This window comes from Clytia hemisphaerica, unplaced genomic scaffold (assembly GCF_902728285.1).
Source record: "Clytia hemisphaerica strain Z4C2 unplaced genomic scaffold, Clytia hemisphaerica genome assembly, whole genome shotgun sequence".
In the NCBI taxonomy this organism is placed as follows: Eukaryota; Metazoa; Cnidaria; class Hydrozoa; order Leptothecata; family Clytiidae; genus Clytia; species Clytia hemisphaerica.
The window spans coordinates 605,669-625,218 of NW_027104551.1; the positions used below are offsets into that span (position 1 = coordinate 605,669).

General features: G+C 33.3%; 2 protein-coding genes and 1 long non-coding RNA gene across 5 annotated transcripts; 2 read left to right on the top strand and 1 right to left on the bottom strand.

The window, feature by feature from the left end:
• Window positions 1–1,820: 1,820 nt before the first annotated feature.
• On the bottom strand, window positions 1,821–2,769 carry LOC136822868 (uncharacterized). The gene is made up of 4 exons (XR_010848954.1): window positions 2,657–2,769; window positions 2,386–2,442; window positions 2,202–2,232; window positions 1,821–1,922 (listed from the first exon to the last, which is right to left on the bottom strand). It is a non-coding gene; the product is annotated as an uncharacterized lncRNA (long non-coding RNA).
• A 5,548-nt stretch (window positions 2,770–8,317) lies between these two features.
• LOC136822860 (uncharacterized) lies at window positions 8,318–10,294 on the top strand. Its single transcript, XM_067079172.1, has 5 exons — window positions 8,318–8,509; window positions 8,770–8,927; window positions 9,162–9,271; window positions 9,466–9,840; window positions 10,125–10,294. The coding sequence occupies exons 1-5, from the start codon at window positions 8,356–8,358 to the stop codon at window positions 10,237–10,239; spliced, it is 912 nt and encodes a 303-aa protein (XP_066935273.1). The 5' UTR covers window positions 8,318–8,355; the 3' UTR covers window positions 10,240–10,294.
• Window positions 10,295–13,237: 2,943 nt separating this feature from the next.
• Window positions 13,238–18,536, top strand: LOC136822853 (G2/M phase-specific E3 ubiquitin-protein ligase-like). 3 transcript variants are annotated; one of them, XM_067079164.1, is made up of 6 exons: window positions 13,238–13,313; window positions 13,641–13,718; window positions 14,029–14,103; window positions 14,546–14,617; window positions 15,151–16,106; window positions 17,045–18,536. In XM_067079164.1, the coding sequence occupies exons 5-6, from the start codon at window positions 15,339–15,341 to the stop codon at window positions 17,426–17,428; spliced, it is 1,152 nt and encodes a 383-aa protein (XP_066935265.1). In that variant the 5' UTR covers window positions 13,238–13,313; window positions 13,641–13,718; window positions 14,029–14,103; window positions 14,546–14,617; window positions 15,151–15,338; the 3' UTR covers window positions 17,429–18,536. The 3 variants fall into 3 exon arrangements, with proteins under 3 accessions (XP_066935265.1, XP_066935267.1, XP_066935266.1); XM_067079166.1 differs by having other exon boundaries at window positions 13,647–13,718; XM_067079165.1 differs by lacking the exon at window positions 13,641–13,718.
• Window positions 18,537–19,550: the final 1,014 nt, after the last annotated feature.

A 19,550-nucleotide genomic window follows, 5' to 3' on the forward strand; every position in this document is an offset into this window, starting at 1 on the left:
TTTATTTTCGAAAATCGGGCTCCGTCACATTTTAGGCATTGTCATTTTGCATCATTGTGCAAAAAATCAGAAAAAAATAACGAGTCAACATTGAGAAAAGCTATATTTTCTTATTTGGTTAAAGGGAATTTCCCCCAAAATACGAAAATCCGTTTTTTAAGGCGAATAAGAATTTTCCGGGAAAAACCACTTCAGCCATTCTTTAGAGAATCTTGCCCTCCATCTTTGTACAAAAAATCAGAAAAAAGTAATGACAGGATTTTGCACAAAGTCCAAAAATTCTATTTTTAGGTAGTTTTTGGCCCAAATTTGCCCAAATAAATTTTTTCTCAAAAATCGGGCTCCGTCACGTTCTGGGCATTGCCATTTTGCATCATTGTGCAAAAAATCAGAAAAAACTAATGAGCCAATCCTGAGAAAAGCTGGTAACAGACGGACGGACGGACATGGGTTAATTTATAGAATCTCCACCGGGGCACCCGGAGGTAGGTCCAAAAATATAAAATTAATTAATAAATAAAATCAAGAATTATCCTCTTCTTTACGGAAAGACTTCAATTTATCAGTCAGCTTTAAATTGACAGTAGTTTTTGACTTTTCGGCCCCAAGAGCTTTTAGTTCTGGCTGATGATTGAAGAGTACTCCTGTAAATGATAATAAAATGATGCGTTAATGAAAGAAGAACATAAAATTGCAGTCAATTTTTGTAAAGAATAAGTTATAAAAAGCGCAACTTTGGATTGTACTTACGATGGAGAACTGCAAGTCTTGGAAGCCCAGGTTTGGGAGCCATATCTTTCCTGGTGTGAGATCCCTTCACTGAGCAAGTCCGCAGTTCTTCACTGGTGAAGCACAATTTCATCATCTCTGGCAAAGCTGCAGGCCAGTCGCTCGACTTTGCTAGAAACTTGAGTTTTTTCTGAAAGATGAAGGAATGATTGAAATAAAGATTAAAGCTTTGTTTACTTAACAAAATGGGATCGTGATGTTTGGAATTAAAATCAACAAGCTTCACAAACCCTGGAGAAATTTCTGAATATCAACTATAATCTTTGATTAGCAAAGCTGTTTTAAATTTAGGTGTTGCCTAGATCTCACTGAAAATGTTTAAGTACAGCAACAACAGGACCACAAAAAATTCTGATCAAGGATAGAGGAATAACTTAGTCCAAGAATTTAAATACAGGTAAATACAGAAAAAATCAATCAGTCATTCCTTTAAAGTTCAATCCATGCAAGACTTACCATATCTTCTGCGCTGAGCAAATATTCCTCAAGGGTATTTTCAGCATCTTCTTGAGGTTGATTTGAGACGTTATTCTAAGAATATAAAAAAATTCAAAATGATAATTGACATCAAATGACTTTTGGCAACACAAAAACAAGTAGATATTAGTAATGATAGCCAATGTAAATCATAATATCTATTGATTCCCTTAAAAGTAAGTACCTTATTACTTTGGACCAACAGTTTAATTATTTCAAATTGTTTCTGGGACTCCTCTGCCATTTTCTTCAAAGATTGCTCCAGATGTACAACTCTCTCTTCCAAAGATTTATTTGGATTTGGTGGAGAATCCATTAACTCATCCACGAAGGAGTGATTCTCTGAATCAAAGGAGCTCCTAACAAAATTTCCAAAAGAAAATGAATCACAATCATTTGGTGTACTTTCGAATTGAAGAAGGGTATTGTTTTTGTTCTATTTGGTGTTGAGGTTGGGGTTGTACCAGGTGACTTTGAGGCTTGGTAGACTGGAGGTTGAATGTGTATTGGTTGTTGTTGTTGAAGTGCTGGTTGTTGAAGTACTGATTGTTGTACTGATCGGTGTTGTTGTTATTGTACTGATTGGTGTTATTGTTGTTGAATTACTGATGGTTGTTGTTGTTGAATTACTGCTGGTTGTTGTTGTTGCCCTTTGTCTGTCAATAAAGAAATAAAAGTATGCCTTTATGAAATTCAATTAACATCTCACTTTCAAAAATGAAGAGAGATGTTTGCAATAAAGCAGAATAAAGTACAAAATGTCAATTTTAATGAAAGAGATCTGTTTATGTTCTTTAATAACATGACAAATATATAAACCTTTCCAGAATTCACAAAGACATATCAGTAAATGATTAATTTCTGAGAAATCATCACCCTACAAAATTTGATTTCTGGAACATTTTGTTATACAGTTAAGAGAAAGGGGTACTTACTCTCCTTATTAGCACCAGTTCTGATTTGGACCTATGAATATCAATAAAATATGGATGGTGAAAGTGAAAGATAACATGAAGCTAAATTTGATTTACCCCGCAAAAAAGTACTCTTTAAGATTGTTCTCTACCTATAGTGTCCTAAAAATGTCAGACAAAGAAAATCAAATCCTTCCAAAATTACCATTTGCATTATGTCCTCTGCAAAAGAGCTGGTTGCTTTCTCAAGTGCCTTCTTGTCCTAAAAATTGTTAATCAAGAATAGTATAGTAACAAAAAAAACAGCCTTATATCTGAAAAATGTCTTTTATTAGACATCATTATTATTAGATAATGTTATAGGGTCTATCTTGTTATAGTTCTCCTTAGCAAAACATAATATCCAAAAGTTGGCTTTCTCTGTATTATCAAAAGCAACATAAGAGTGAAGAAAAATAAATCAAATGTCTATATACCTCCATCTTCTTAGCTTTCAAATCATCACTTATTGTTTTCTTCGCTGGTTTTGGATCTTTTTTTTGCTTTTTAGGCTTTGCAGCATTTTTGGCTTTAGAGCCATTGTTATTCTTTACCTATGCAAGGAAGTTTTAAAGAAATGTTTATAACTTTTTGGCCATCTCTTCACCCAGAAAAAGGTGACAAATTTGCGGCTAACTTTTTTTTGAAGGAAACTATAGGAAAAAAGTGCTTTACAGTTATCATATTGAAGTTTAATTTTTTAATGTCCGTGCTATAGTCACAAAAACAATTACGTATCCTAAAAGATCCTACAGTTATATCGGTGAAGCTGCCTGCTGGGAAAATTTGTGGCAATATAAATTATTTTTCTAATTTTTCTTGTAAATATAATTTTAGGAAAAGTCTAAATTTTTTTGGTTATATTAGTTTTTATCACAATGGTATAAGGCTATAAGTGAAGGTAGAAGAGTTTAAATTTATCATTTACCATCAGCATCACTTGCATCATCAAGGAACTTCTTGTTCTTTACAGAAACTCTTTTACCAGTAGTAGTTTGCTGTAATAAAGGCAATTTGCCTGTCAGTACATTGCAACGAGCATCAGCTTTTACCTTTGAAGCTATAAAAGAAATAAAAATCTAACATAGCCAGCTTTTGATCTAAGACTACTAAAGTTTTAATGTTATTCTTATTTTCAAGCTACTTATTGTATGAAGATTTCCACTTAGAAGGCCATTGGAAGATTGTTCTGTTTGCGTAAACTTCCTGTATCATATTTCTTGCTGATTTTCAAGTGCGGTGAAGCAGGAAAAAATCCAGAAAAAAAAGCAAACGATACTATAAAATTTCCATAATTGGAATTCCGTAACAAATTTTTAAAATACCAATCAAAACCGTGGAATTCCGTTACTGTAACGTAAAAAAATCATGGAATTCCAATACTAATGCAAAATTAAGTGAAATTCATGGAATTCCGATACTTTCTCTTTAAAGTTTGCCTGGGATTCTGTGCCAAAATTTATCTCAAAAATTGATGTCATCCATTAGGGGGTAATGTTTTTTTTCTGGAATGGCCCATTGACGTTCTTAATGACAAATAAGGATAGCTTTGTAAAATCTTCAATAAGACACCACACAGAGACACATGCATATACTAAGATATTCGAAATGAATAAAGTAAAGTGGACCTGAAAAAAAAAGCAAACGATACTATAAAATTTCCATAATTTCTTCTAGAATATTTATGTTTTTTTATGCTTGGCTTTACAAATAGCTGGCATATACTGTGAGATTGGGTAACTTGCATCAGTGGAGGCTAACATGAAAGACCTGGCTGGTCATTAAAATACAACTACGCAGCTCCGCTCTCAGCTCTTCTCTAAAATTTTTGTTTTGATTTAACTTTGTATTTTAATGACCAGCCAGGTCTTTCATTTGAGGGCTATGCATGTTAGCCTCCACTGATGCAAGTTACCCAATCTCATGGTATAACATTGTGATTTTATAGGGTTTCTTCTCAAAGTACTGAAAATATTTTGTTCGCTTAAGAAAAGTGGCAAAGTGTACTTGGTCTGGGAAGAATGGCCAACGTTTCAGAAAAAAAAACATTACCCCCTGTTGACGACAGGGTTTTTTGGATTTTCTTTTTTTTTCGTTTAATTATTTGCGTTTAATCACTAAGCTATCATAAAATTACACGTTTAAAGTTTTATAGCTATTGTTTGTGAGATAAAAAATTGTTTACGCTAAAACCATTCGCAGGAGATAGAAGAAGGCATTGCTACCTTTTCACCTATCTTGGAAATCCTGAGAAATTTGAAAAAGGTTTCGGGAAATCCATAAAATTTACTCTATTTTCTTGCCATGCCAAGTATTGGAAAATCCATAAAATTATCTCTATTTTCTTGCCAAGTAATGGAAAATCCAAGATTTTCCCATAAAAAATCTTGAATGTTACGGAAATCCGGAATACGGAAAGTTTTTAAAGTAAATTGTAACGAAAATCCATGTTGTGCACAGGGGAGTAAAACAGACTGTAATGTGAACCGCCCAATTTTACCTAAAACAACACCTTGGACCATTCCAGTTTTTATTCGTTAACCTGCCCCCAATGGACGACATGGAATTTCCGTAGCAAATTCCTTTCAAGAAAGTCCGGAATTCCGTAACAAATAAATTTTTAAAATACCAATCAAAACCGTGGAATTCCGTTACTGTAACGTAAAAAAATCATGGAATTCCAATACTAATGCAAAATTAAGTAAAATTCATGGAATTCCGATACTTTCTCTTTAAAGTTTGCCTGGGATTCTGTGCCAAAATTTATTTCAAAAATTGATGTCATCCATTAAGGGGTAATGTTTTTTTTCTGGAATGGCCCATTGACGTTCTTAATGACAAATAAGGATAGCTTTGTAAAATCTTCAATAAGACACCACACAGAGACACATGCATATACTAAGATATTCGAAATGAATAAAGTAAAGTGGACCTGCTGGGAAAGAAAAGAAAAGAAAAGATAATTACGATGCAAACTTTCAATTTCGCCTTTACAAGGCTGTCCCATAAAGTTTTTTGTTACAGTGGAACCAACTTCTTTGAATTCTCCTGTCAATCTATTTAAGTTCTCGCTTGTTGATGTATTATCCTCCCAATTGACAACGGCATACATTATGATAGAATTGTTTTGTTGTTAAAATTAGCAATTACAATAGAGAGATGACAGAATGACAAAAATAACTTCTAAAATATCGGGGTCTGGCAGTAATTCAAAAGTATTATCTACTGCCTATTTCACGCACTCTTGAAATCGCCCAAATGTTTGAAGACATACTTTTGGTCAAAAATAATTATAACCTAACATGTTCTATGGTTTGGCCCTAAAATTTTGGAACAGTACTAGTGTAACTCGGCTTTAACGGGTAGTAAGGTCCACTGACATCATACTGGATACATAGGGACTATGCCATTTTCGCACTGTTTTAACAAGTACAGAATTTGCCCAGAGAAATATTTTAAAACACCTGAATTGCCGTTTATGTATCTTGTCGTATTGTTTCTATTTTCCGTTTATGACTAGGCGTATTTCCTGCATGAACATTTAAAGGCTCTTTGTGCAAATCTTTTGGCACTCAGTATGACTGACGAAGTAGTCAACAGAGTTTACCAGTTTTTTTATCTCCTGTATTAAATCAAGGAAAACGGTGTTCGGATTAGTCTTGAAATTAAACGTTGTTTAGAGCGTGAATGTATGACTGTGGTGGACAAGAATTTCTAAAGTGTTTGAGGAAAGAAGCGTACTCTTTGTTACATCAATGTAGCCCTTAGCTTTGAGTAATATGACAATAAGCTTTGGTACAAAAATATGGAGTGAGACTCCTATATTTCGGAGTTAACGGTTTCTAAAGTAAAGGTAGAAGTTTGTATATGGATCACCTGCAAATATCAAAACGGAATTTTTTTGGCATGGAGTCTCAAGTTAACATCATAATTAATACGACAGACATTTTCTAAAGTAAAGGAACTTGTTGTGTAATTTCATCACAGCGATTATAGCATTCGAATTTGACGAGGTTCGAGAGGCTTCTCGTCTTCTGGAGAGGAGGGACTCACATCAACCAACATACCAGGGTATTTTCTGGCGTCAACCAAGTAACATAAAATAAAGCCTGTGATGAGGTGTTTGTAAGAAATCAGAGATTGCAAAAAGAAGCTGAAGTTTATTTCCAATAAAATCAACACCATCCAACCTCGTCCCCGTACATCCCAGGCTTTATTTATGTTACTGATTGGCGCCAGGGAATACCCTGGTGTTGGTTGATGCGCCCCTCTCTGACAGTCTAGTCGAATGTCAAAAACGGAACTTTTTTTTAGTCCTGAAAAATGAAACTTTTTTTACAATTATAGCTTCCAAAAGTTTTGCTGTAACTTAGACATTTCAAATGAATTTTCGCGAAAGAAAAAAAAAATTAAAAAAATTAATTTAGTTTTGCGAATTTTTTTGAAATATCATTCAATTTGATCTTTCAGGACCTGGAATGTGGGAGAAGATTAAAAAAACCATTTGGAAAAGACAAAATAACATGACAGATGATTACACAGATGTCATTGATGGTGAAAGGTAATTTAGTATTGAGTGTGATGTTTTTGTGAAAAATAGCAACACCAGGTCATTTTTCATGTAATTGGGTTATTAGAAACTATGTTCTTTTTGGTTTCTAGTAGATATTGCCCTTACTTTCTAGAATATCCTCTCAAACAACATTAGTATATAATGAATATATACTAAATTTGAAAAACTATTTTTGATTTTAGTAGCTTCAATGTGGTTTTATCATTTTTAAGTTATAGGAAATTGTGTGAAGGGGGTGGACCACTTTTCAACACAAGTGATCTGACTATAATATTCAATACAGATGGAGTTGCTTTATACAAATCATCGCGGATCGAAATTTGGCCAGTCTATCTTGCTATCAATGAGATACCTGATATTGAAAGGTATGCATTTTATTTAACTTATCATTATGCAATTATACTTTTTTTTCTGTAACAGCTTCTAACAGTTTGTAGTGTCACTGCAGAGCCAATTGACGATTGCAATCTTATTTTTATCATTAAACATACATTGCGACCATGTGATTCTTCTCTATTTCGTTCTTTTTGTTCTTTTCCAGGTTTCAGTGCAGAAATGTGGCTCTTTGGGGACTCTGGCAAGGAAAAGGAAAACCTCCTGTCTACCCATTCTTAAAACCATTTACTCAAGAATTGGTGAATTTATGTCAAGAAGGTAAAGACTTTTTTACTGTCACTCAACAAGTTTTCAAATTTATCATCTAGTTCACAGTACATACTGGTTTTGGTATAATTTACTACAGTAAGCGACATATTGATAAAAGGGGTTAATGAGGAGATAAATAGATAAATTCATTCATTTATCTCAGGCTTAACATTGGAAAATAAACAAACAATCAAGATGTATACACTGCTTGGCTCATTAGATCTCATTGCTAAAGCTCCTATTTTGAACATGAACCAACAAAATGGATATTTTGGATGCAATAAATGCCTTATAGAAGGAGAACATTTGAACAATGTTCATGTGTATCCATATAACGAGTCAAAGAAAGCAATATCACGTACAAATGATGGTTACTTTTACCAGAATTTGATCTTTGTGATGGTATTGTACCAGATTACATGCATGGACTTTTACTGGGTATTACAAAGTGTTTGTTGTCTTTGTGGTTCGATCCTGCAGAACACAAGAAATTTTACAAGGAACACAAAATGTACCCTGATTATCATATCAGTCACCTAGTAAGTTATCAATATTCTTGCACTCGCTACAGCAAGTTTTTGATATATTTTTATAAGACCACCCCTTCATTTTGTAGAAGCAGAATCTTTTTAAACAGTTTGAAAGATATTCAGATATGTATTTTTTGCTTCTATATTCAGCTATATGATGTTGACAAGCGACTCGAAAATATGAGACCCTTGGATGTAATTTCTAGAAGACCACGTCCCTTATCCGGAAATATTGGGCATCTTAAAGGTAATTTTTCAAAGCTAAGTTTGCTTTTGAAAAATGATTTGAGCAAAAAGATTTAATCAACAATAAACTAAAACATACATTCAATAATTTTTTTAAGCCAACGAATTGAGATCATGGTTGCTGTATTACTCATTACCATGTATGGAATGTATCTTACCAGAAATTTACTGGAATCATTTTGCACTCCTCGTTGAAGGAACACATATTTTATTGGCAGACAAGATTAGTAAAGATGATCTATCATGGGCTGAATCATGTTTGGATTTGTTTTATAAATACTTTGAAGAGTTATATGGTGAGTTACATTATATTCTAGTTGGTATTAGATACCTTTTAAGAAAATATGAAAAACCAAATATCTACACAATTTCAAATAAATCAGAATATATAGTTGCTGAGTTAAACTAGGTGAAAATTAATGTTGGTAAAAGGCATAAAGTTGCATTAGAGTTGCATAGAGTTTTAGTATTTTGTTCAACTCTTAGTAATATCATAATGCTCTGTAAAGATTTCTTGTGTGAAACAGTTGACCAGTGGTTTTATTGAATTTTCCAGCTAAAACTAAATGTGGGTTAAATGTACATAACTGCAACCACCTTTGTCAATCTGTCCGAAACTGGGGTCCATTGTGGGCATGGTTTTGCTTTGGTTTCGAAAATTTGAATGGTAGAATTATAAAACAAGTACATGGTACAAGGAATGCTTGTTCTCAGGTAAATATCTTCTCTGGATTAGAAATCTCATTCTTCGAATAAAATAGGGTGAATGGAAACAAATGGCAATTCATCTCAGAAAACACAACTTTGGCAGAAAGAAATTTTGGAGAATTTGTTGTTTGAAATATTGCCTGTATTCGCCAAAATTTCTTCCCAAATATAATGTTTTTACGCTACAGTCTCCATTAAGATTCATTTGAATAGAATATTTATGGCCAGATACTTTTTTAGGTATTTAAAGCTTTCAGTGGACTCGAGACTATTCACTGCATGATGAGTGATGGAAGAACAAAAGAAATTGTCAAAGAGGGTTTGACTTCCATGATAATCAACAAACAAAGGTTTTAAAAAATCTCATTTCAGGTTTTTCCCAACCTTATTGTAAGATTGTACCTTTTGTCGTAATGGTTAAGCACCTTTGGATGGATCTAAAAAAGGTTTTATTTTATTCTTTGCGACCATAAGAGAGAGATTTCTTATATATTCTTTTTTATTAAAAAAGTCCAAATACCAACATCCAAATTAATTTTTTCAGTGGTGGTATGAATAATTGGAAGGTGGTAAATGATGCAATCTCATTAGGAGGAAAAAGCGATACATTCATAGCATCTGAAGAATTGAAAGGTCAAGTACAACTCTACAATATATCTGACAGCGCTGAAAAATATTACAAGATTCGTAAGAACAAGGTCACCTATTCAAGTGTAGAGTACAAACACGCAACCAAAACTATCAACTATGTCGCAGAGCTTTCAATTAATGAGTCAAAACTATTTGTTGAGATACAATACTTTCTATGTGATCAAGGTCGTGTTTATCTTTGTGGAAAGGAGATTCCACGGAAAGAAAATTGGTGTATTTTGAAGGAGTGGCACAGAAGCAAACTTATTCGAGTTGACAGAGAAATAAGGTTTGTATTAGTTAAGAAAATAAAATAAATTAAGCATCCACAGTCAATAAGTCTATTTTTACTTTTGGAATCTATTACATGATGCGTATAACAATAAACTGGTATAGTCGGAAGAACAATAGCCTGGTAAGTCAGAGGTTATGGGTTTAATTCCAATTTGATTTGTCGAGACAATGAGACAAAGTTGAGAAAGAATATTATACACGAGAGGGATTTAATTTTTGGTGATTTTTGTAAAGGTTTATTATCATATAAAGACTTGAATTATTTTTGTTACTTTTTAGCACCATCCACTTTATAGCACCTGTGGAATTCTTGGGTGACAAGCTTTTCTATATTGATGGCAATCGCTCTTGCGTCTGTATTTCTAAAGTTCCAAATATAGTTGAAGGAGATTGAGAAAAACTTATAAATAGAGATTTTTCATTTATTATTTTCTTACATGCACACAACGTACTTGTGGTTAATATTTTAACTTTGTACATCTAATTTTTATTGTCTAGCTAGTTTGTGAGCTAGATACATCCGGTATTGTATATCTCTATCTCTTCTCTCCCTTCTTTGTCAGTGTCAGGGTTTGGACAAAATTTTCTCCTGCTTGAGCTCTTTGTACATTTTCAATAATTTTTTAAGAAAAACGGTCCTAAAACCCCCAAAACTCAGGGAAACTTAAAGACATTAAGGGGAACAACCTACTACCAAGTCCTAGTCTAACCATATGCATACAGTTTATAATAAATGGCTTCATTATTGATATTTTTCAGCTTTAAATAATACAAAAATATCAAAGTGAAAAAATGTTGGTAACGATGTGTCATTGGTGGATAATAAAAGATTGAGAGATTTAAATGAAAAACTTTTATGGATATGAATATGATTTAACCCTATTAGCCCCAGGGGGGGGGGTAGAATCTACCACGCTGGAGTTCTTTTGTTTATATCTCGGAGAAAAATTTTTTCAACGAATTGAAACTTTCTGACTTTTAATAAAATCTTATTAAGAGTACTTGTGCAAAATTTTAGGTTCATAAGTTGTCCAGATCAGGTTTTATGACTTTATTGTGAAACATGACATAAAACCCAGCTAAAATCGCTTAAAACTCAAAACTTTAAAGTGCTGATAACTTCTAAACTATTTATTCAATCATTTTCAAATTTTGACACGTGATAGGCATTGATAATACAAACTTAGAAAATTAAAAGAAAATCTTTGAAAATGATGACGTCATCGTTTATGACGTCATCAAATTTTGAAAATTTTACTCATCTTCAGCATGGATTTAAAGGTAAACACTTTATGGAAATTGCAAAACCGGCAATTATGTTAAAGAACAGTCTTTTACCTTTCAAAATCTTCAAACAGAATTGAAATATCTTTATTGGTTCGACTGTAATAGACAATTTTGTAAACCATATATTTGGGCTTTTTTCCGACAGGTGGAAATTTTGTGATGACGTCATCAGTTTTTGAATGACGTCATCAAATTTTTTTTTCTTCCTGGAAAATTGTATCATGATGGAGAACATCTGTACAAAATTTCATGGCCATAGCTCTTCTAGATCGAAAATAATCCTGGGGATACAAAAGTCAAAAAAGCTTGGGGCTAATAGGGTTAACTTGTCATTTGGGTCATGAAAATTATTGAATCTTAAGGATAACGTTAAAGAAGATTTCAAGATATAAGTCTTTTTTTTTTTATTCTCAACTTGAGTTGATTTAGAGCCTGAAAACATCTTCCTGTATATGTTTCTGTCAATTAAAAAAAAAAACCGTCCATTTTTTTTGAAGAATTCGATATTCTAATTTTTTTGGGTTTCAAGTTTAAAGAAACGAAAAGTGTTTTATTTTCAGCATATTTTTAGTATTTTAATGCAATTTCCCATTAAACTGCATGTTTTATAGTCTGCTAAGCCTTAGAATGTTCTTAAACTGTTCTTTAATATTGGCCCTCATATCATTACGTTCTTATATACTTTGTACTTATGTGTATGGGATTTGTGACAAGTTTCTAACAACATCTTGAATCAGTTCCGGCGGAATAACCGTAAAAGTGGAGGGCCTAAAGATATAAAATGAAATTTGCCAAGAATTGGAGAAAAATATTTTTCTCAAAAATAGGGAGGCTGAGGCCTCCCAACCTCCCCACTTCCACCAGACCTGTGATTGGACTTTTGATCAGTTCTAGTTGCAAAAGTACTGAAGCTGGCCCAGTGTGCTGCTCAAACTTTTTGACATATTTCTAACATCTCCGATTTACTTTTGACTTGGTACGAAAGCTATAACATGTTCTCAATTCTAATATGTTCTGCCTTTTCTTTCTTTCCTCAAACTTGAAATTTTCTGACTTTTCCTAACTTTACTAATTCTTTAATTTTTACATCCTACTTTTTCCTGCCTTTCCCAGTTTTCAATTTGAGTGAAATTTGTTTAATTCTTACATCCTAACTTTTCCTGTCTTTTCCCAGTTTTCAATTTGAGTGAAATTTGTTTAATTTTTACATCCTAACTTTTCCTGTCTTTTCCCAGTTTTCAATTTGAGTGAAATTTGTTTAATTCTTACATCCTAACTTTTCCTGTCTTTTTCCAGTTTTCAATTTGAGTGAAATTTGTTTAATTTTTACATTCTAACTTTTCCTGTCTTTTCCCAGTTTTCAATTTGATTGAAATTTGTTTAATTTTTACATCCTAACTTTTCCTGTCTTCTTCCTAGAAATCAAAGGTGGGGAAAAGTAGGATAAGCTGGGCTAAATTGCAAAAACTAGGAAAATTCTAGATTTCCTGACTTTTCTCCCAGCTTTTTTTCTCCAGGGAATTTCGGCAAGTAGAAAACGCCTACTACCTACTACTTAATACTTACTACCTACTACCTACTGTAAAGTAGCTCAAAACGGCTCGAAATTACCTTTAAAATATTCAGCATGTTAAAATTAGCAAAATCTGAAACTTTGGTGGTAAAAAAGTTAAAACTTCTTCTTTTATCGTACTTCAAAATATTTTCTCTCGTTTATTTTGTTTATGACTTTTTCCCGCGCTTTTTCTATAAAGTTTTCAGACGCACTTCTTCGTAGAAGAGAAAAATATTTCCTTCGCACACTTATTTATTCATGTCAGTTTTATTTATAAGAATCGATCAATCTAAAAAGTTAAAATACTGTAAGTAAGTAGAGCCCTATGTCTCACTGGGTACTAGCTGTAAAGTTGGTTGAGCTGATCAATTTTTTAGGATTTGCCCCCAATTTCTTTCATCTATTAAAATTGAGGATTTCAATCCCCCCACCTCCATTCAAGAGTTTATCTTTTTTCTCAAAAAAGACCCTTTTTTCAAGAACAAGCAGAATCCAATTTAATCTAGGCTTTATGCCAAAAGTTATTTTTATTTTCTCTTTAATTTCAGAACTAGTCAATCATCAACATCAACTTCAACAAGGACAAGTTCATTTGTAAATACTCACACAAGAAATGATGCACCAGTGTAAGCTTTAAGTTTTTTTGATAGATAATATTATTTACTTTTAGCCAGATTGATTCCTCAGTTTGTTGTTTTTATGAACCTAAACTGTAAAGTTGGGTGAGCTGATCAAATTTTTAGGATTTTTCCCCAATTTCTTTCATCTATTAAATTTGAGGATTTCAATCCCCCCACCTCCATTCAAGAGTGACCTTTTGATTAGGGGAGCACTATGATGGCAAATTAGTTTTTCTTTTTTCTCAAAAAAGACCCTTTTTTCAAGAACAAGCACAATCCAATTTAACCTAGGCTTTATGCCAAAAGTTATTTTTATTTTCTCTTTAATTTTAGAACTAGTCAATCATCAACATCAACTTCAACAAGGACAAGTTCATTTGTAAATACTCACACAAGAAATGATGCACCGGTGTAAGCTTTAAGTTGCAAACTAATTTAGTTAGTTGTTGATTTTAATCCATTTTCCTTCAACTTGTTCCAACGCGATGTCATAACTTGATATTGAAAATTATTAGAGGATGGGGCTTAATTGGGGGAAATACGGTAAGGCCTAAATGAATTTTGTTTTCATAAGGATCCCATCAGCAATTGTGTTGTTGACTCAAAAACATTAGGTTCATTTGAAAGAGGACCTTGTGAACAAAAAGAATATTATTACGAAAAACTAGCCTAGTTAAAAACAATAAGTATCATGCCAAATTTGCATTCATTTAATTTTTAGAGCCATGCCATTACAACCAAGGATTTCAACTGGTACCCAACCAAGCTCAGAAATTATCGATATAACTTCAACTTTGTAGGTTGATCATTGGTGGTTACACCCTTTTTTTTTAAATTTCTGGAATCCTTTTGGTAACGTAACTAAAAAGAAGAGAATTTGAAAATTTTGATACGGTGGTTGTCACGAGGAACAATTATGAAAGGAATGTTTAGATTGAAGCCTTCAATATAAAGTGTCTATTTTACATAACCCACTCAACATTTTACTGAGTTGTCTAGAATCGACAGCTTAAGATAAGCCTTTAAAACTGTAATCGTCATTTTAGATCTGTGTTCTCAAGAAATACAGGTCAGACTGGTTCTCAGCAACATTCTGTTTCTGCTTCCTTGCCAGTACTAACTGCGTGGTAAGGGGAGGATGAAGGCAAATCATCATTCAATACCAGCGCCTAGCCCCTCCCATCAAGAAACGACTGCGCACTTACACTGACTTATATAAAATTTAATTTTTCTTTTAGCTCAATGGCTGCTGATACGGATGATGTCATCACCTCAGGACTCGCAGACTCAGTGTCCAAACATAACGCTATGTAAGACTAAAATATTTTAATAATAGTGCTCTGTATTGGTAAAATATGTTTACAATTTCAACCCCATATGAAATCACCCAACCCTAATCAACCTACTTTTTTTCTTTTTACTTTTTTCATAATAGTGAGGTGGTGAAAACATGATTTTTGGTGGAAATCTTTTTGGCAAATTTAGACGAAGAACTGCCTAACAATTTTGTTTTTTTCGACTGTTTTTTTTTATCTTTTTTGTAAATGGTCCTTTAAAAATGCCATTGTGAAAACGATTTTTTCCAAAAGAATTTTTTGGGCTCAAAAAATTATTTTTAGCCATAAGGAAGGATCAAAGCATAAATCATAGTAGGCTACGATGTATAAATCAATGTTGGGTCTTAACTGAATTATTTCTAATTTGCATGAGATGGATCAATTTTACTAATGAAATTGTATTTCTACAAATTATGTGAGTTGTTTGGTTTGAAATTTTCTGATTTGCTTTGCTTTCATTTTCATTTCCCTTCCAAATTTACCATTATATTACCTTTTTTCCATAGGAAAGCAACTGTAAAGGAATGGGAAAAGTGTGATATCTGTGAGGAGGTTATCGAAGACTCTCCCTCTCATATGATGCGTTGCAAATGCAGGTTTCATCATTTGTGCATCGAGGAATGGACCAAGAACAGCAAAAACTGCCCAACGTGCGGTACCGTTTCGATATCGGCCACTGTCAAGCGTGAATCCTATGATGATCTTTTTAGACATCTGGTACCACAAATTTTCAGATGTAGTTAACATTGACACTGAAGACAAATCTGACATTTCTGTGAGAAGATGTAAACTGTACACAGACACTGTGAAAAAAATACCAAGAATTTTTAAAAAAGGGTTAGTGCCCCTGAATGTAATGTTTACAGACGAGTTCTCTACTGATTATGGTGGTCCGACCAGAGAGTTTTTCACTGAAATATTTGGTTTGGTAGTTGGCAAGCTAGTCCATGGAGATAGTAGAAACTTTACATTTATTCACGACTTGGTGAGGTTGGGGAACAACGAATATTTGTATTTTGGATTTATTACTGCTCTTGCATTAGTTCATGGTTGCCCTGGCCCTCGTTACTTTTGTAAATCTGTTGTTGATTTTATCTTCCGTGGAGACGCTGAGCCTACGATTGAGGAGGTAGCTGATTCAGAAATGAAAGAGAAATTGAAAGAACTAAGAGAATGCAATGATCGCGAGTTGTTTGAAAATCAAATGAAGGTCTTCTTTGAAAGATTTGACTCCGGGTTTGTCGCAGCCACTGTATCATACGAAGAGAAAGATAACTTGTTAAAGACGATGGCGCGTCACCACGTAATTTCTTGTGCACATGAAGAAATAACCCAATACATCACAGGCATCAGAATTGGTCACGTTCTATCAGCTCTAAAATGTCATGAAAGCAAGTTTCTAAAAGAGTTTATCTACGATGAGAAACTAATCACAGCAGACTGCATCAAGAGAATTTTTAAGGTACCTTTTTTATTCCTCCACTTATTCGACACTTTTAAAGCTTGATTTCCGAATGTAAAGACATGTTTAAGGTTGCAACATTTTTTCCAAAAAAATCCCTTTCTTGGTTTTCGATAATTTTGATAAAAGTTTTCCAGTTGTAAATACCGGAAATGGAGGTTTTACCTAAAGTTTTTTTTCAAGATTTTGCATTATCCTTTTGAAAGTCCCTAAGCTTAAACCCATTTATTTGATTTATTTTCTCAGCACCTGACTTTTTTAGCCTACATTTGTCTAAAAATTACGTTTTCAATTTAGACATTTTAATTTATAAGCAAACGAGTTGCTAAGGGCGCAGCTCTCAAATTTCCTAAAAAATTAAGCAACTTGCTTAGCAACCCTTAGCCCTAAAATCTTCACAGAAACCTTTTTTCTCAGCTCACACAGTCTAAAGCAGCTCAAATGTCCCATTTGATGTTTAAAGTTTTAAGCAACATTACAAGAAACTTTAGCCCTGGGTTTCAAAAAATGCTTAGCAACTCCAGCCCTGAACCGAAAATTGGTTATAATAATTGCTTATAATAAAATTTGTAGTCAAATAATTTTTCAAAATACCATCTTGGAAATTGATTATCACCACTATCCATCAATTTGAAATACCTTAGAAATAATCCTTAGGTCGAAGGGAGGTATAATATTTAAATTTCATTTATCATGGTATCATGGCACCAAACTCCCATAACACCAAAACCTTGCGTTTTGTCGAGAAATTCATTTATTTTCAAAGAGACAGATATCTAGGGTATCAGCCATAGCCTTTTATCATTATATGTACATTAAATTTTTTTCTGATTTAGAAAGTACTATATCAAAATTACCCACACGATACTCTATAGGCTATGGCTGAGACTCAATACCTTAAGGGAACTAATTTTTGCGAAACTAATTTTCTTTATTAGGTGAAGTATTCGTCGATTCTAGAAGAAAGTCGCTTGGAGAAAGATGTTTATTATAACTTTCTAACAATGTTCGAAACGTTGGAAGATGCACCATGCGAAGTTGAAATTCAAGAATTTGAATCAAACAAAATTATAATCAAACCTTTCACTCTGGCAGATGTCCTGCAATATATTTCAGGATCGAGATTTTTGCCATTATACAGCGATACAAGTTATTTAGTTGAATTTGTTCATAATTGTGAGCCAGGTAGACGAGGTGTCGCCCACAGTTGCACGTGTGTAGTGAACCTGCCAACAACTCCACGATATTTAGACGAAGACAATTTCGTGAAAAACTTTTTAGAGGACGTGGTTGAGAATTCAAAGCAGTTCTCGCTTGCTTAGATTTTTTTATATCAAGACAGCTGGAAAGATTGCTCTTTTACATTTTGCTTTGTATTTTAAATATTTTGTTTAGTGGGTTTTCATTCTATTAATGTATTGATTCATGTTAGCTATGACGTAATATACGTATTATACGGAAACATACCAAAACCATACTCATAATGACTCACCTAATACTTAGGGTAAGATGCAATCTGGTGTAAGTCGTCAGCCGACTGCGGTTTACGCGCGTGATCCCCGTGATCAAACGCCATCTTGATTTTTTTAACGAGGTAGATATCTTCAGTTTTTACACTTACATTACTTTTTTAGCATTTGACACTTTTTGTAGGGTACGTTCTTTTTATTGATATTTTTATATTTTTCCCAGAAATGGAAGAGTTGTTTATTTTTGTTAATATTTTCAGAGATTTTTTTTGCTTTATAATCCTTTTCACAAATTACGTCAAGCACACCACTTGCCTCGTTATGATACCATTACTTTGTCAATTTATCATTTCCTATTAGACTTCTTTGTATCAGCCATGTTTAAATATGAAAGAGTCGCAAGAGTGCTCAAGCAAAAATTTTAGCGAGATGAAATCGAGAAAAATAAGAACTAACTTACAATTGCTACACGGTGTTTTATGCTTCTGCTATCTTCAGGTAATAGATCTTGTTCTCAATGAGATTAAAAGCAGTGATCTGATTTTATCAACATATTTTACCTTTATCACATGGTTTGTTTGAGTGTTCTTATTTTACGAGAAAGTAATTGGTTATTCCATCTGAAAAAGATGGATGAAGGTTTAGAGTGTACATATTTAAAATTGATAATGTACCAAATGGAATAGACAGAAGGTCATTTTTATTGTTTTATTGTTTTTATTGTGACTAACACAAGGATGATTTAAATTTGATATTATTTATTGATTCGACCTTACAGCTCATCTTCTAGTTATTTTATGCCCGAACGCGTTGTTACTTATCAAGTTCCTCATTTTTTGAAAAGTCCGAGAAGACATTTGGTGCAATTGACAGTATTGTCACCCATTCGATTCAAAAATTCACATGATCAAGTGCAAAAGAATTCATTGGTTCTAAAGAAGAAAAAAACACTTGTATTCAAACTTAGAAATTATTAGCGTTTACATTATGTTTTGTTTTTAATGTATAGTTATTTATTGACCTCGACATTGTTATTGAAAAAACGAAAACATTCTTTTGAATTTAATTTACAGAAAAAACAGAATATTACTATTGTACTATTCCATTAATTGACTAACTTTGGCTAGTTTAAAATAAAGAGGCTATGTCTAAAGATTTGTGTAAAGCAGACGTCATCAATTTTAGGGATTTTTACTCATTTTCAGCATGGATTTTAAGGTTTTAAAACTTGTGCTATAAATAAAACCCGGCCATTGTGTTAAGTGTATCCTTTAGGCTTTCGGAATCTGAAAACAGAATTGAAAAATATTGTTTTGTTCAACTTTAATTACAATTTTTGTAAAGTGCAATTTTTAGCTGGTCAGCGGTATCCGAAAATTTCATGATGACGTCATCACTTTTTGAGTGACTGCTAAACTTAAATTTTTTCTCAAAGTTTGTATCATGGTGGGAACATTCATAAGTAGCACGTCTAGATCAAAAAAAATCGAGGGTGGTGTAAAACACACCCCTTGATAATAAGAAGCATCAAAAAGCCTGATAATAATAAGGTTAACCCTTTCTTTACCCATTGTAAGTTCTACTGCCGAAATCCGGCGTTACCTTAAACCGGCTATATCTCCGGACCTAAGCACTTTCAGGAACTCTTGTTATTACCCCCGGGGGGCACTGACCTTGACGGCCGACGGGGACGTGCCGCTGGGGTTTGAAAAGTGGACCCTGTCAGATATGAATTTTTGGTAAAATTGGGACCCTGTCAGAGCGAAAATTGAAAAATTTTTCCCAATTTCACCCTGAAAAGTGGCAAAAATGACTAAAAGTAGACAAAAAACTGAAAAATTTTCTTATTTCCACCCTGAAAATTGTCCAAAATAACCAAAAGTCGACCCTGTAAGTTACACATCTTGAAAATTAATGAATTTTGGACCCTGTCAGATATCTTTAGGGCCTAAAAAAGGGACCCTGACCAGCGGCA